This window comes from Nylanderia fulva, unplaced genomic scaffold, assembly GCF_048542155.1.
Source record: "Nylanderia fulva isolate GAGA-0341 unplaced genomic scaffold, ASM4854215v1 Scaffold6, whole genome shotgun sequence".
Classification (NCBI taxonomy): Eukaryota; Metazoa; Arthropoda; class Insecta; order Hymenoptera; family Formicidae; genus Nylanderia; species Nylanderia fulva.
Genome location: NW_028190698.1, coordinates 1,255,500 through 1,272,032, shown reverse-complemented (window position 1 = coordinate 1,272,032; position 16,533 = coordinate 1,255,500). Strand labels below are relative to the sequence as shown.

Here is a 16,533-nt window from a genome sequence, read left to right as displayed (position 1 = left end):
GAGATTCGGTGACTGATTCCGCGACTGCGCATGCGCGTGAAAGCAGAAGCAGACGCCGCGCGTTTATGCACGTGCTTCGATTGTTGCGCGCGCGCTCTCGAATGTTGACACGTGACCATACGAAAATAGAGCAGCCCCCTTCATGTCGCTCAGATGATCATTGAGAAATAGGCAGACTTGCGCATGAATATTAACAATGAATAATTTTGATCGCACTTGTTTACATTGCAGTTATTGAGTCCAAAAAATTATATATAGTTTAAATATTGAAGAAACAGATATATATATACATATATATATATATATATATATATTTTTGCTGTCCTATATAATAAAATAGAAAACCCATTGACAAACTTAATAAATGTTGAATGACACTTATATATCTGCAAAAAATCAATTTCCTATATAATTCACATTTACTTATAAAATTTTTATTTCATGAATAATAATAATGATGATGAGATAAGAGCTCGCTTTTAAACGAGATAAATCATTCTTGTAATGCGTCACAAGTGATGGCAAAATCGCAAATAATACATGACTATTCACATCACATTCAATTACGACTTGTAAAGTGAAATCGTAGCTTTCATTTTGGATGGCATGTTCGTGCTTGGTACAAATAAATAGAACATGATCGTTTAGTCAATACTAATCGCATTGCTTATAGCTATTTTAGTTATGTTAAATTATTGACAATTAATGAAATAAAACAATTCTCTTGCAAGATACATTAGTTTTTATAATATGTAAAAAAGAAATAACATTTATTAAATATTTATTCTACTAATATATAAATAAATTCATAAAATTTTTTTTTAATTTTATTTTATATATATGTTTCGGAAAATATTTCCATTGTTGATTTTTATTTTTACAAATTTCAAAGAAAATTTGAAAAAACACGTAACAATACGTGAGTAAAAGATGACTAATTCAAGTATCAGAAAAAATTGTGTTTAAATAGTAAATACTTAGCGATCTGAGTGAATTTGCATGTACGTTTATATATTTTATCGCTCTTGATATTTTATCGTGATGCAGCAAAAATCATGAAGTGTTCCGATAACGAAACAAGTGTGGCGTTTGTCTAAATTTACACGTAGCATGATGTTTGCGATTGTCCTAATTGCCTAACAGCATCTTAAACAGGAAATAATAAATTTTTATTTCGACAATAAAATCTTGAGATTACGATATGATCTTCTATATTATGAATTAAGAAAACTATCTAAGACAGTAAATAATAGGAAGATAGAAAATATTTGTAAAAAAATTAAAAATATTCCCTTATGATTTACATATATATTACATATATAATAGAAGTTTTAGAAAATTTGACAAATTATTTTACAATTTATGTACGAACACAAGATAAAGTTTAAGATTGTCTTGTAAATTATTAGAAAAACAGAGTCATTTACCTAATGAAAATCATTAAATCTTTTATATCTAATCGCAAACAAATTTTCTTTTTCTACAATATATGTATGTACATATGTAAATGTAAATAATTTGTTTACATACTAAAAATTTCAAGATTGAAAATTACAATTTCATTCGCTATACAAATTATATAAGAAATTATATTGAAATTTATGCAGAACAAGTACATAATAATATGATTTAAATTATTTACGTACAGATATAAGTACATAACAATATGATTTAAATAATTATGTAATGAACAATGCTGGAAAGGATTGCGAGGTAGAATTAAAATTTCCAACGAGACTAATGAATTAGTCTGTTCGAAGCACCTGTCTTACGTAAGATTCAAGCTGCGCGTGTCTGGAACATAGAACTAGAACGGCATGAAATAATGTCACGTTTTACGATCAGGGAGATAGCTGGTGAGACCACAATTCTACCCGTCACAGCAGAATACTGATAATATCGCTTTCCAGCACACCGGTTTCACATCGAGGGAAAGAGAGAGAAAACCCCGACAAAAGTTCTTATCGAGTTATTTCAACTCCAACCAGCAGTGCACCACCCGCGGTGCATTCCGCATACGTCTGTGTCACGAAGGCGACGTTTTCACGCTTGAACAGTAACATGCATACCTAATTAACACCTGTTTACCATCTCGCATGACGCGTAAACGAACCGGAAACAGATTTCTAAAAATAATCGCTTACACATTTCAAGAACTATTAATTTAGTAATCGATATATTTACAATTTTTCGCTTCTTTATTCGTATTCACAATTTGCGATATGGCTCCAACAATGATAGAATGATAGTAGAAGCCTTGTAGATATTTCGAGTTCACTTAATGGAATATAATTAATTAAAAAAATGTTAAAAACAAAGAAAGAATTTTAGTTCACGAGTCTATAATATTTACACAAGATCGGTGTATAACGTGACACTGTAATTGTATTTTACCACAAGGCGATTACATAAATTACACAAATGTACAATGCAGCTTACAGCACGAAGTGTCGCAATCGTGTGTGTTTGCCTATTATTCCCTAAAACGCCTGCTTATCCCTGGCAACTGTTATTTATTGCTAGCTAATATAATAGCGGCGCGAGATCTCGAATTATATATAATATAATACATAAAATAGAAGACAGAAAGAGAGAGAGAGAAAGAACTATCATCCGATGGAAATTTCCAAATAAGTTTCTGCCTGGGAAATTGTCTCCTCTTGGATTATTAAAAATTATCTTCCTTAGAATCAATTCGCCCCATAAAACACACAATTTCTTTTCTCAAATCAAGATTGCATTCTGATCAAAATTGATTTTTCGTAATTTTAAACTTGCTTAATATAATCTCATGCGTTTTTTTCTATTTTCGATCTCTAATTAATTTAATTATCTTTGATTATATATATATATATAAATACAAGACTTATCCGAGCACAAAAAAACTTACATATATACTTTTATGGGGAAATTTTTAAATAAATTTTTCTCGTTGTCTACGAAACGTTAAGTATTTTTCCTTACACACTTTCCAAAGCAGTATCGTTAGACTATTTTTTTATATACATCGGAAAGAAAATGTGTTGAAATTAAATTTCATGGATGAAACATAAAATTATATTGTTATCTCAATCATTTCTTTATCCAAATGCAACGTCATGTAATAGTTTTAAAAAATTCGTAAAATAAAAATTATTACTATCAGCACAATATTGAAAAAGAGACTCAAAGACAGGTACAGCGATTATACATTAATAATAGTCAAAGCAATTGTATAATTGAATTCATTAATGGCAAAATATAAAACGGAACAACTGGCTTTAGAAAGAGAAAAACGCAGTTTATACAATTGACGAAGACATTTAAGTACATCCAGCACTGCGTGTATATCCGTATGTAAATTTATACAAATCTGCAATTTGGCAAAACTCTTGTCATAGCATCCCTATAAATCCTTGTCACTTTATTGCTTATACCAGGTATGTCAAACTCGTTTTGCATCACAGGCCACATGAATTATTTTGTATTAAACTGAGGGTTGTGTTTTTAATATTCAAAAAATAAATAAAATATGATTATAAATATTTTTTAAGACTTGTTTTTTCTATTTTTTCAAATCCTGTTTTTTCAAAAGATTTTTAAAGTCTTAGCAGGTCGCAGCTTTTTTATTGACGGGCCATATATAATCGCGTGTTTGACATGCCTGGCTTATACCTAGATTGTCAGTATGTTTGTATTTTTTTCAATAACAAAACTATCATATGATATAAAGAGATAAAACTATCTGCACTTCTCGCGCCTCCTCCTCCGTCATCTGGCGCATTTTGTCTATTTACAATATATCTAGTATTATACATAATAATAAAATCGTTTCTCAAGTGTGTAACATTAACGTGCTCTATTTTCATTAATTCTAGCTTGGTAATATAATTTGTATATTCTCGTATATTATGCACCATAAAGTTTTGCCCGTCTAGATTGCTCTCTATCCTTGCAACCATTAACGGATTATGTGCTCTATGCACAAGTGACCGCGAACGGAATGAAACAAGTCAATAAATTACATAATCGTAGTCATTATTATCTTAAGCAATATAATTACTGTGATTGCGAATTATTAATATTTTGTTCTCAAATATGTCGTTTGACGCAGTGTGAGGCGCGATAGTTCCTAAATATCTTTTTACAGAATAAATTTTAACAGATATGTAACACGCTTAGACTACTTTCATTAATAGCTATATTGAAAAAAATTTTAACTAAGAATATGACGTTTCGTTGTAATCGTAATATAAATACAAAAAAATTATTTTTGTAAATTTTATATAAATAATAAATCCTAGAGGGTCATATATTTGTGTAAAAAAGTATCACGTACTTTTCTCTCTCTTTCTTTCTCCCTCTCTCTTCATTGCATGAAAATTTGCATTTTTTCTTCAGTTTTACATAAGTATTAATGGAAAGTATTTTCTGTATATTTCTTCATTGATCCATAAATATTGCACTGCATGCAATATATCTAATATTGCCACGTGAAATTAACGCACAACTCTAAAATCTATAAATATATAATATCTGGATGAATGTTATGTATAGTATAGTCTAGATGTCCTTTGTTAAATTTTATCATTTAAGAAATTATACTTATTTATGTAAAGTTTGTACATTACTAACTATTAAAATTTTTCGAAATAAATCTACTGCAATTGGTCAGGAACATAGAACGGAGAATAATACATAATATTTTTAAAAAATTGTATCGATAAAATTATATCGAGAAAAATGATGAAAAATGTAAATTCTACCATCGACTGTCACCTATGAAGCTTATAAAAATGTGTATAATGCGAGCCACGTATTTACACAGCCATGTCGTAATCGATTCGATAGTTAAAATATTTTTCCGTTACATATAGATCTGTATTTGACAATGAGAGTTTAATTCTGAAGCAGAAATTGCATGGCACAATATTTGAGATTATTTCATTAATGCAGATTCTAAAGCTTTCGCATTATACCTTTAATCTTTTCTCCTTTAATCTTTAATCATTATTTTCTCAACCATTCTCACACACACAAACTCGCATTAACCTTTTATCACAATGTATGTATTATTATGCATTGGCATCTTTCAAGATACCAAAATTCCTTCAACAGTCTCTATCTTATGTTAAAAAAAAATAATAACCGTGCTTTCAAATTGTTCTTTGGTCACCTCAAAACTAACTTTGGTTAATTCATACTCGCTCAGTTTTATCACAAAAACTATTACTATCTTCTCTTTCTCTATCTTTTATCCAAAATAGCAGATAGGCTAGGATCCTCTATCTTTTAAAGAGAAGAAATAACGAAAAAAAAGAGAAGGCTATTCTGATCGCAGTCAGGAGAGCAAAGTCCTAATTTCGTCGTTAATATCGCAACGCGCTCAAGAATATGTAAAATGTTGCTATAAATTTACAAAATTCCGCAAAGATCTTACACGAGTTCCGTCTCTAATAGTCATCTGCGTGGCTCGTATAATGTGAAAGTACTGTCCACGAAGCCAGCCGCCAAGGTCACACGATATCGGTGAAAACTTAGACAACTTACAGGACTGAGGCGCGTACCCATGAATCCCTCGTGGAATTTTATCGTGTTAAGATGTTGACCCGATATATTGTACACACTAATGCAGTGATTCGTGGTGCCGCTAAAACAGAAATATGTTTTATTCACACAAGAAATCCTGTCAAATTATCATCAAAAAATCATAAATTATCATAAAAAATTCAGAATAATTATATTAACATTTGATAGTAAGTTTCTTGCTTACCAAGCAAAAACATCAGCTATTTCATGTGCTGTTAATGCCACAATACCTGGCTGAATCTGAATCGTGCTCACGGAAGAATTTTTTCTAAGATCGAAAATCTTGATGTCGCCCGAAGACGAGCCGGTAAACAATTGCGGCGAGGATCCCTCGGATCCTTGCCTTAAAAATGCGCCCAATATCCAAGCCGTGTGTTCCCTCCAAATCATAACTTTCGCTTCCGCGGGAGGTAATCTCCGATCCAAGAGCCGTACCGATCCATCGCCGCAGCCAAGCGCCATTATTGCACCTATAAAAGAATTTAAAAATTAACGTGACATTTGTTTTATATACAATAAAGAAATAACGTACATATATATGTAATATAGATGAAATATAAATTATAATAATGTATAATGAAGTAAAAATGTGACTCTTAAACAACCTGTGCCGTCAACATCTAGACAAGTAGTACAACAATCGGCGCCCGTTGGAATATCTTGCTTCTTCAATTCGGTCTCCGCGTCCCAAAGTCTCACGATGCGAACATCGCCCGTCACTGCTAGAGTGAGAGACTTTTGCTCCCACTTCGTGACCAGTTGTGCCGTCACTACAAGTATACATCATTTTAACTATTATATGCTAATTATACTATCAAGAAATAAATTTACAATGAACCTTTCCCAATACGCACCATTGGAGGTTTTTGTAGCGGGCTGCACGTCGGCCAGAGCCTGCCAAGCTGTGAGGAGAATCGGATCTCGGCTTATCGTGCCACTGTAATTCTTCCAAATTTGCACGGAACCATCATCAGAACCTGTCATCAGAAGACTCAAATCGTGAGAATTTATAAACTCGAGTGCCGTGATGCGCGATTTCGTTTTGTTTCCGCGACTTGCGCAGAAAGTCATCTTTGTGCCGCTCTGATAATCCCATACCCTAAAAGAATTTTTCACATATGTCATTTATGCACATTTTATTATATATTGTAATATTTTTCCAAATATCAAGTACTCTTTACAGCTCAATGAAAGTTTAAATACCCAAAGCAATCTTTCAACGCCACGGCCAAATGCGGCTCGAATGGATGAAAAACCAGAGCTTGAGGTGATTGGGGACATCTTCCGTGATACACCTGCGATTCCATCTTGCTTTGCGGCGCGCGTATATGTTCCTCTTTCGCATCCTGTCTCTGCTTTGCGTTGCGTATAAATCTGCGACATCGAGTATAACATTTTAATATGCATAAAGCATAATATTTTAAAGAAACCTTTTTTAGGCTTTGATAAAATTAATATTAATAGTTTTAATTATTTCTTACCGCCATTCGCGCTCCAGGTACGGTCTGCTCTCTACATCGTCCATTTCGTCTTCTAAACTAACCGGCTGAGCAAACTGAGCACAACTCCATTCAACAAACTGGGAGGTGGTCAATGGAGTCTTGGCTCCAGGTATTTCGTCTACTTCTTCAGTTATCTATATAAATATACATAAAAACTAAATTTGCAAAATAATAATGCATCTTAGAAAATATATATGAGATTATTCAATTGTATGGCTTATATATATAATTGCAATTGATTAATGCGTTAAAAAAAATATTTATTGAAAAACGGTACTAACTGCAACTACATGCAGGCACACAAATGCACAACATTATTCATAGCATATTTCTTATAACTGTTCTTTGCACTTACTCTATTCTTTCAAAGATATGACTTATTATACTTTTAGAAAAATACTATACATTTACAATTTTAGGAGAAACAAACGTAAAAAAAAAGAATTCTTACCGTGTTAGGAAGAGGTTTTCTCGTACGACTATTGTGTGGTATAAAGTGTGTTCTCGGAGAACGCAGCAAATCCGGTCCAGAATTGACGGCCGTTGGTGGTGACTCCCCTTTGCTATTAACACGTAAAAAGAAAAACATTAAAGATAATAGAGACAAAATAGAGATCATTTCTTATTTAAAGTAATTCTTAACCGACCTTAAATAACCGGTTCGATTTGAGGGAGATGGCGGAAGAGATAATGACGAGGAAATTTTTGTTTCAACAACCTCTTTAGGAGCAGAAGATGCCTTTACCTAAAATTTTTAATATTTTATATCATAAAATATTTCGATATAACTGTAGAAACGAATTTAGAGCAATGTTAGATATGTATACCTTATTACGAATATGATTGGTAATTTTTTGAGACATAGCACCAACAGCCGGATGAGGATCGTCGTCGAGACTGCACAATCCATGCCACAATTTCATGTACACGCTACCATAGGAGAGACTCGGTAAGTTTCCAAGAGAACTATGACCTGCAATAGTTTTATAACATTTATAAATTGTTGCTGTTATAGAAATCTATTTAAATTAAAGAAAAAAGATATCGCGCTATTATACAAAGCTCGTGCGATAAGCATTATATTCTATTAAAATTGTATGGCGGTGTAAATTATGCGCAAGTTACAAAAACAAAAGATTAATAATACATTTACAAATACATGCAATGAAAATTTCGAATTCATTATTACCAAGTGACTCGCAAGGTTTCCTCACGAACTCCCAATTATTACCTGGCACACGAAAGAATCAATGCAAATAACTGTTCGATCGAATGTTCAGTCAATAAGTATCGATTGACACTTTTGATTGACTCCTCTCGTCAAACCCGATAACCGATGGGGCTTACCTAAACTACTAATGGACGACGAAGACGAAACTCTTTTGATGCGATCCTGCGCTCCAAAGCCGTCAGTCGTATCTACTGCATATGTATTATTGGGCGACAACATCTTTAATCTGTCGCGAGAACTGATGCGCCTTATGCCACTGGACGGAGACAAAGTTTCTACGACAAGATCCTTTCGACTATTTTCCTCAGCTATAGCCAATGTTACAAAAGAATTTTCGAAATGCAGCACCATCCATTGAAGAGCCACTACTAATTCCTGCAATGTCGATGATTTATAATGACAATTCCTTGACAACCGACGCTTAATTCGAATATTATTTGCGGATATTATTTGTGTACTTACTTTTCTAACTAGCGGACACATATCGTGAGACACGGTATTAATAAGCATCATAGCGATAATTTGATCGATATTGTTTGCGTGCTCACTCCTAGTTGTAACGCTGTTTATAAACGTGCCTAATGCGTACACACTAGCTGCTCGGACCTGTATAAAATGTTACAAAATTTATTCAAAATTCAATACATAATAACAATTATCATTAGCTCATCTGATCGCTCTTATCAGTCATATTACATTAGAAAAAATGAGAAATTGTGTAAATTATTTCTCCTTCAGTAAAGTTTAATTCAACTAACACAATCTAAACTAGATTAATAAAGTAATAATGTAATTAAGAATTAGTATTATTCATATAATTAGTAATAATTAAAGTTACCTCTGGAACGGGATCCTTTAATAACGTAAATAGTTTTTCATGAGCGATATCTCTAACGCCACACCATCTCGCTTTGTCGAAATTATGCCAAAGCCTCGCCAAGCACAAACAAAGCCATTGCCGTAGCAAAGAGTTCGTATCTCCCAGTTGTTCCAAGCATATCGAAACGAGATTACCTTGATTCGCGGCCACTTGACCCGGACGATAATCATTTACAATACTGGCTAGTACAAACGCAGCCAACGTTCTGTGCTCGCTCTGAAATTATCATAAAAAAACATATTTTTGTTATGACAAAGTTTATCCGCCTGGGCAATCTGGGTGCAGTTATCGAATAAAATTAGTTAAAACATATAAACTACCGGAATAGAAGTATCTTGAAGCACAGACAAGAAATATTTATGGCCACCGTCACGCACTAGATCTGCTTGGCAAGTCTGCAATTGAGAATCATGTGAATAGATTTGTAAATCATGGTGTAAACACATATATACAAGATAAATATATAAAATACATGAGACTCACATTGTCTACTGCTAGAATCTTTGCCCATATAAAGACGAGCAAAGGGCGTAGCTCCCTGGCGTTGCTTTGTAACAATTTTAACACGTACGGAAAGATGCCAACGCTAAGTGCTAGATTTACAGCCCATGAACCAAGATCAAGAAAACGCCCCAAGAGTTCTAATGCTCTCAGTCTATGAACTTGACTCAATAGTACTTGAAGAACGATCGGAAGTTGCTCGGGCGGACTGCGATTTTTCGATCCCAAGTTAAGCCATACTTGAAAAGCTGTAAGTTGATCCTCGAAGAATGACGAATGCACATATCGATCTTCGTTTTCCAAGACTATCGGCAATTGTGCCAAGCACAGGTCAAGCGCCATGTCCCAAGCTTGCCACATACGATGCTAGAAAAATATAAATATCGATCTTTTTATTCCAAATTTAAAAATAAATTATTCAAAATTTAAACATATTTATGTATTATAATTTTTTATACAAAATATATAAATTAATTTACCTGATAAGTTGGTGGTAATTTCGGAGAAGAAACTGGCGTGCAATCGTAAGAACGAAGTATTCTCTCTGCCAGTAAAAAATTTCTAAAGAGACTAGCAACTAATAGATCTTGTCTGAATAATCTTTGAAATAGATCTAGAAGATAATAAGATTCTTATAAGTACTTCATATTTATTTTGTATCAACAAATATATATAGAATATATAACCTCTTGGCAGAGTGTTCCACGCTATCGTGTCGGTTATAGCTGTAAATATCCAATTAAGCTCTCCTAACATTGTTCTTCTATCTGTCAATTGTCCAGGAATTCTAAAATGTATACAAAAGATCATAATTGTATAACTACTTTTTTTTTACTAGAATATATAACATTATAATATATATATATATATATAATGTAACAGTTTTACTTGTCAATAAGATCAAGCGATATGTTGGGAACTAATTTGGATGTAGGCTGCATCGCAAACCTGTATGAAAAAAAAATATATATATATGTGTATCATATTAAATATACAAATTTTTGTACTTCAAGTTCTTACCAGCGTATTGCAATTTTTATAGGAGTAGTAAGGCATGATGTAAATATATCTGCAGGTAAATTCGGATTCATAGGTAAAATCTGATTAGCAGCACATGCTGCTAGTTGAATGCAATTCTTATAACACGGTGCTGCAGGACATGTCACTCCGGTTACGCGATTTTGCTGTTTTTCCATCTGCAATAATTAATTGACAACTTTGCATTAATTGATTAACGTTGTAATTTTTTAAATAAAATGTACGCCCTATTTTTACCTCATATTCCTTCTCATGTTGGTCAGCAAATTGCTGAAAAGATTCTACAATAATGCCTGCATTGGAACAATCGTATACATAAATACTAGGTGCACCCATCCAAGTTTGTAAGTCATACACTGACAAGGGAATGTACTGTGTATATGTCTGTAAAAGTAAATCATCATTGATATAAATATTATATAGATTCATTAAGTAATTTTTGTACTGTAGATCTCTATACTAACCCTATTAAATACCCATATTTCACCATTGGTAGTAGGTTTAGGCACACCATGACCATTATAATGAAACAAAACTCTCTCTTCTTTAGCATTTCGTCTTAAGGACGTACATAATTTTTTAACCTCTTCGACAGTTGGATCTAAACTTTGTTTGTAACGAGCTCTCGGTTGCCATCGTTCATATTGTTTTTGCAAATTTGAACCTATAGTTTCAAGAGCTTTCTGTGGACTCACCGATAGAGGATCTGAAAAAATATTTGTTCTGAAAATTCTGTATCTCTATTCGACTTTATTTGATAGATATCAATTTTATTCTAAATTTGTCTTTAAAGAGTAAAAACGATTGACACATTTATTTAAATAATTGTTTTAAAAAATGTATATTTCTGTAGATTAAATATGCTATGCGCATTGTTATATTTTTATACATCAGTAAAGGCATTCCTATTTTTAATTTGGAAATTCTATAATATACGCATAGCATAATAAATAAACAACACGTGTGTAAATCGCGTTTTGTAATACTTTGATACAAATGGAATAATATTAAATTGAAAATTCCCCTTTTATTTGACAAATCTCCATCATTATGTTTTTTTTTTATTTACTCTCACTACTTGAAAAAAAAAAGTTTAATGACAGAAAAAAATATTGCTGCTCCGTACATCGAAGAACACAATCATCGAATGATGTGAAAAAAGTCGCTCGGCGTGGAAATGCATGCACATGTCTGATCTAACCTCGCAGTCGGAATTACATAACCGCGGGGACGAGGAAAGATCGAACGAAAACACGCGGGCGAAAGACCTTGAGTTGAGTTACCTATCCAGCATTCTAGGCGAGCGCAGGGTTGCGTCTTGACGATGTCCGGAGGATCCACGCCGACGTTCAGGCACAGCACCAGGGCGACGCTCACGGTTTTCATCTGGAGGAAGAAAAATGACAGACTCGTGCGCGTGTCATCGGACGAAGAGAGTGCGAGACAACTCCCGCCTCTTCTCTAGATCTCGACAGACCGCGTGTATAATATAACGACAATCGTGTACGTACCCGCTCCTTCATCCGCCAAGTCTGACTGATGCAGCTGACGCTCTCGATGGTGGTGTTGTGACGAGGCTTGCAAAAGGCCAGCTGCATCTGCCAGTCCTCCTCGTCGCCGGCGCGTCTGACAGCGGCGTTCGGCGTCGTCGAGGTCGTCGACGACGTCGTCGACGACGACGACGACAGGGCTTCGTGACAGGCTTTCATCCTGGCGTAGCTGACGGACATCGCGTGGCGCGTCACGTTATCGCATTAGCGATATGTCACGAGGTGCGTGTCTCTCTCTGTCACTCACTCTCTCTCTCTTTCTTTCTCTCTTTGTCTCAGGCACCGATGATTACGTCGCACAGGCCGATTACACCGCACTCGCGCCCGTGTCAACAAACGCTCACCATGCGAGGAACGCGATGAAAAAACATCTCGACGGGGCGCGACTCGCCGAATTTACCGCACAAATCGCCATATTAATGTTCCGATCGGAATGTCGCCGTAGACTACTTCGTTTATCATGACGCGATGCCGCAGGGACCGAAATATTTGTAGCGCGTTCGCCAAATAATAGACGAATATTATTGGACAAAAGCAGAGATTATTCCTGATTGGTCCAATCTCTGCGAGTTTAATTAATCGATTATCGACCTATCGATTAATCGATTATCGATCTATATGTATTTAAAATCGGTGTTACGCGCGTTAAATTTTAAGATTGTCCCCTTTCGAAAAAAGGCATGTTATTGACACTGTCCTCGCTTTTCCGCGACGCTTCAAAATAAAACGTATATATAAATTTTATATAAATATATATTAAAATATTAATTATTTTTTGTTCTGCATTTGTGCGCGTATTCGTACACATTCGGAAGATCATATTTAATTTCATATGTATTTGCTGTCATTCAACCTAATATACTATTGCTAAGAGAACAACACAGAAGAATGTAAGTAAGCGAATTTCCATTGTATACATAATTCGCTGAATTTCCATTATGCAGATAAAAATTCGCCAAATTTTTGTTATGTACATAATTTTTATTCACACCGTATTTCTATTATGTACGTAATACTAATTCCCGAATTATGTATATATGTATAATTTTAGTTACCGAATTTCTATTATATACATAATATTAATTCCCGAATTTCTATTATTTAAGTACATAATTTTAATTCACCGAATTTCTATTACGTATACATAATTATAATTCCTGCATTTTTATTATGTTTGTAATATGAATTTGGTGAATTAAATTTATGCACGTAATATAAATCGGGAATTAAAATTATGTACATAATAGAAATTCGGAGAATTAATATTATAATCTGTTAATATTTCAATCTAATAACATTAATGCTTAGAATATTTCGAAATAATTTTTGTAAATACAAATCAAATTTTAATTTATATGTATTTATATTTTAAAATTTAATAAGTATATAAATAAATTTAATAATGAAAATCGCACAAATAAAATATATTTTGAAAAAGATCTACAAACTTTTCCCTCTTTTTCCGAAAATCCAAAGTTTAATGACAAGTAAATATTAAATTTGAATAACAAAAAGATTTAATTATTTAATTAAACTATATACATATATATAATTAACGGAAGTTCCTAATAAAATATGGTAATAATTCAATCGACCAACTCTGGCAAATAAGTAATTTTATTGAATATTCGCAACGTTTCGGCCATGGGTTTCGGCCCTTATCGAGTGCTATAATATAATATTAACAATTATTAGAAAAATAAATATAAAAATAATAAAATATATAGAAACTTTTACACATTAATACGCAAACATACCTATATGTTCTTAAAACAAAGTAAATCACAACTTTTTTAAAAAACAAAAATTCGATCTTAGAATATGACATGATATAATAACATGATAGTATGAAAACGAAATAACTATGTTATCATGTCGATTTCAAGTTCCTTATATACTCACTATTTCGATCAAACTAAACGACTTTTATTAGTTTCTCGTAAACATTATTTAGATTATCCGTGTCTTTTTGTAAATTAATTGTGTTGTCAAATTTTTTGATAAAAAACATCTCCGCGATTTCTCGTTTACTTATGTATTTCTCATGATGTAAAATTTCTGGAGCAGACCAATCGAAATCATGACCATTATCCAATTTATGATTACTTATGACTGAGTAATTACTATTGTGTACTTTAAAATTATTAAAATGTTCTTTTATACGTGTGCCTAATTGTCGTTTAGTTTGACCAATATATGATGAGGAACAAAATTTGCGCAATTAATTTTATATACTACTCCTGTTTTTTCTTCCAAAGATAAAGGATCTTTGACGCGTCTAATTAATGTATTTAATTTTTTCAGTATGCAGTAAACGCTTTACATGCCAGTAAATTGTAATAATCTCGAAACATCCTCACTAACAATAAGTTCTTTGACATACGGTAATTGTATAATACGGTCAAATTTTGTACTAACTGAATTATCGTTATCCACATTGCGATCGTCATTATTTCGTGTTTTAAGCAATTTTAACCTGTTATTCACAAACTTATTAATAATATCCGACGGAAAACAATTATTCGTCAATATCGATTTTACTTTAGAGATGTTTTTTGATGAAAACAGTCGTCCGATAATAAAATTGCACGATCAACAAGACTAAAAATGGTATTCTTTTTGTATTTAAAAGGATGATTCGAATAATAGTTAATATATCTACCCGAGCAAGTGGGTTTCATAAACCAATCAGTGAACAATCTACCATTATGTCTGATCACAGTAGTGTTCAAAAAATTAATCGCGTTATCACTTTCAATTTTATGCGTAAATTTTAATCTCGGATAGTAATCATTAGAAAACAACACAATTTCATCAACACCCCTCAATGGGATGATCGTGAAAATATCATCCACATATCTGTAAAACAGCGAAGTTTTGAAACTCAACCTTTTCAAGCAATCCGTCTCTAAGTCGTCCATCACCATATCCGCTAATATGGGTGAGAGCGGAAACCCCATAAAACTACCAAAAATCTGTTCATAGTACCGTCCGTTAAAAATAAAACTTGTCGAATCCATAATGAACTCAATCATATATAAAAATTGGGAAAGATTGAATTTCGTATTGGTTGAGATGTCCATCCAACGCTTTTTTACTCTGCTAATTACTGATTCTTTCGGGATATTCGTAAATAAGGAAGTAACATCTAATAATATATTAGTATTTCATCGTCATTAATTACTTTTTTCTTAACATTCTCTGCAAAGGACCAACCATCTTTAATAAACGCGATCTCGGTTTTTTAATAAAATTAATAAGTATATTATAAATATAGTTCGACAAATTATATAACGGGCTACATAAAGACGATACTATAATTTGTAGTGGAAAGTCAACTTTGTAAATTTTCGGCAACCCGTAACATCGTGGTAAAATCCCGTTAATTACGTTTACATAATTGTAAATAGTCATCAATTTATTATCGAGCAACGACTTAATAAGAGAATGCATTTTGTTAATTAACTTTTTAACAGGATTTTTATTAATTCTTCTATAAGTCGATTCGTCATTTAATAAAGCTTCCATTTTTTCTATGTAATCAATTTTCATTTTATTAAGGATCACCGTCGTTTGTTCTTTGTTAGCCTTTGTAACAATAATATTGTCATTATCCTTTAAAAAATGTTTTTTTCCTAATAAAATATATCGAGAATAAAATATAATACATCAAAAAGTTGAATCGAGAAAAAGGAAATATATAATTGTTACGATAATTTTACGTCATTTTTCAATATACGTACTTCTATCACTGCATGCAGTCTTAAAGACGAAACTGGCAACTCTAAACATTCTTCCTTGGACGATCCCTTGATGGTTTTATTATAAAAGCACCGATAAAAAGAATTTCTTGAAATCCTTTCTCATAAATAAAACAAACAAACGGATAATCGTAATGCGCTCGGCCTGTGTCGATGTTCTTTAAGAACTCTTGTTCTGTGCAAATCACGTTAATTCCACACGCGGTAATGCTCTGATCCGAAACATTAATATGAACACGATGCAGAAATTGGGCCTGGTGCCTATTTTCGCTATCGTCGTCTCTACTACGATTTCCCCGATCAATTGCACCGGGCTCGAATAATGTTTGAGCGCCTACAGCTTCAAGCAGCTCACGAATTTTCAGATTTTGTTCCAACTTGAAGTTCGGGCATGTCGTAAAGCCTTTATCATCTTTTTTTAATGTCGTATTAATATGTTGCAGATTCTGCAACTTCAAGGCAACTTTTCTCTCCGACAATTGGTAGATCATACTAATAATAT

The 16,533-nt window shown here is 32.9% G+C and overlaps 1 protein-coding gene across 3 annotated transcripts; it reads right to left on the bottom strand.

Moving 5' to 3' along the window:
* Nucleotides 1–2,307: 2,307 nt before the first annotated feature.
* raptor (regulatory associated protein of MTOR complex 1) lies at nucleotides 2,308–12,706 on the bottom strand. 3 transcript variants are annotated; one of them, XM_085487949.1, is made up of 23 exons: nucleotides 12,232–12,706; nucleotides 12,004–12,106; nucleotides 11,185–11,426; nucleotides 10,958–11,104; nucleotides 10,703–10,878; nucleotides 10,571–10,630; nucleotides 10,369–10,502; nucleotides 10,162–10,295; nucleotides 9,665–10,048; nucleotides 9,502–9,576; nucleotides 9,140–9,397; nucleotides 8,764–8,907; nucleotides 8,418–8,676; nucleotides 8,260–8,301; nucleotides 7,898–8,043; nucleotides 7,718–7,815; nucleotides 7,522–7,633; nucleotides 7,050–7,204; nucleotides 6,772–6,942; nucleotides 6,423–6,667; nucleotides 6,174–6,338; nucleotides 5,753–6,038; nucleotides 2,308–5,629 (listed from the first exon to the last, which is right to left on the bottom strand). In XM_085487949.1, exons 1-23 carry the CDS (start codon nucleotides 12,448–12,450, stop codon nucleotides 5,440–5,442), a joined length of 3,945 nt encoding a protein of 1,314 aa, XP_085344075.1. In that variant the 5' UTR covers nucleotides 12,451–12,706; the 3' UTR covers nucleotides 2,308–5,439. The 3 variants fall into 3 exon arrangements, with proteins under 3 accessions (XP_085344075.1, XP_085344076.1, XP_085344077.1); XM_085487950.1 differs by having other exon boundaries at nucleotides 10,369–10,469; XM_085487951.1 differs by lacking the exon at nucleotides 8,260–8,301.
* Between the last annotated feature and the right edge of the window lie 3,827 nt (nucleotides 12,707–16,533).

Bases quoted from the DNA above. Each gene is read 5' to 3' on its own strand.
- raptor (XM_085487949.1), bottom strand. From the start codon at position 12,450: ATGTCCGTCAGCTACGCCAGGATGAAAGCCTGTCACGAAGCCCTGTCG. The intron at 8,908-9,139 runs GTAACTTTAATT...CATTTTATACAG, and splicing joins TAAAGGATCCCGTTCCAGAG to GTCCGAGCAGCTAGTGTGTA. The intron at 6,039-6,173 runs GTTGTTTAAGAG...ATTCTTTTATAG, and splicing joins TCTAGATGTTGACGGCACAG to GTGCAATAATGGCGCTTGGC.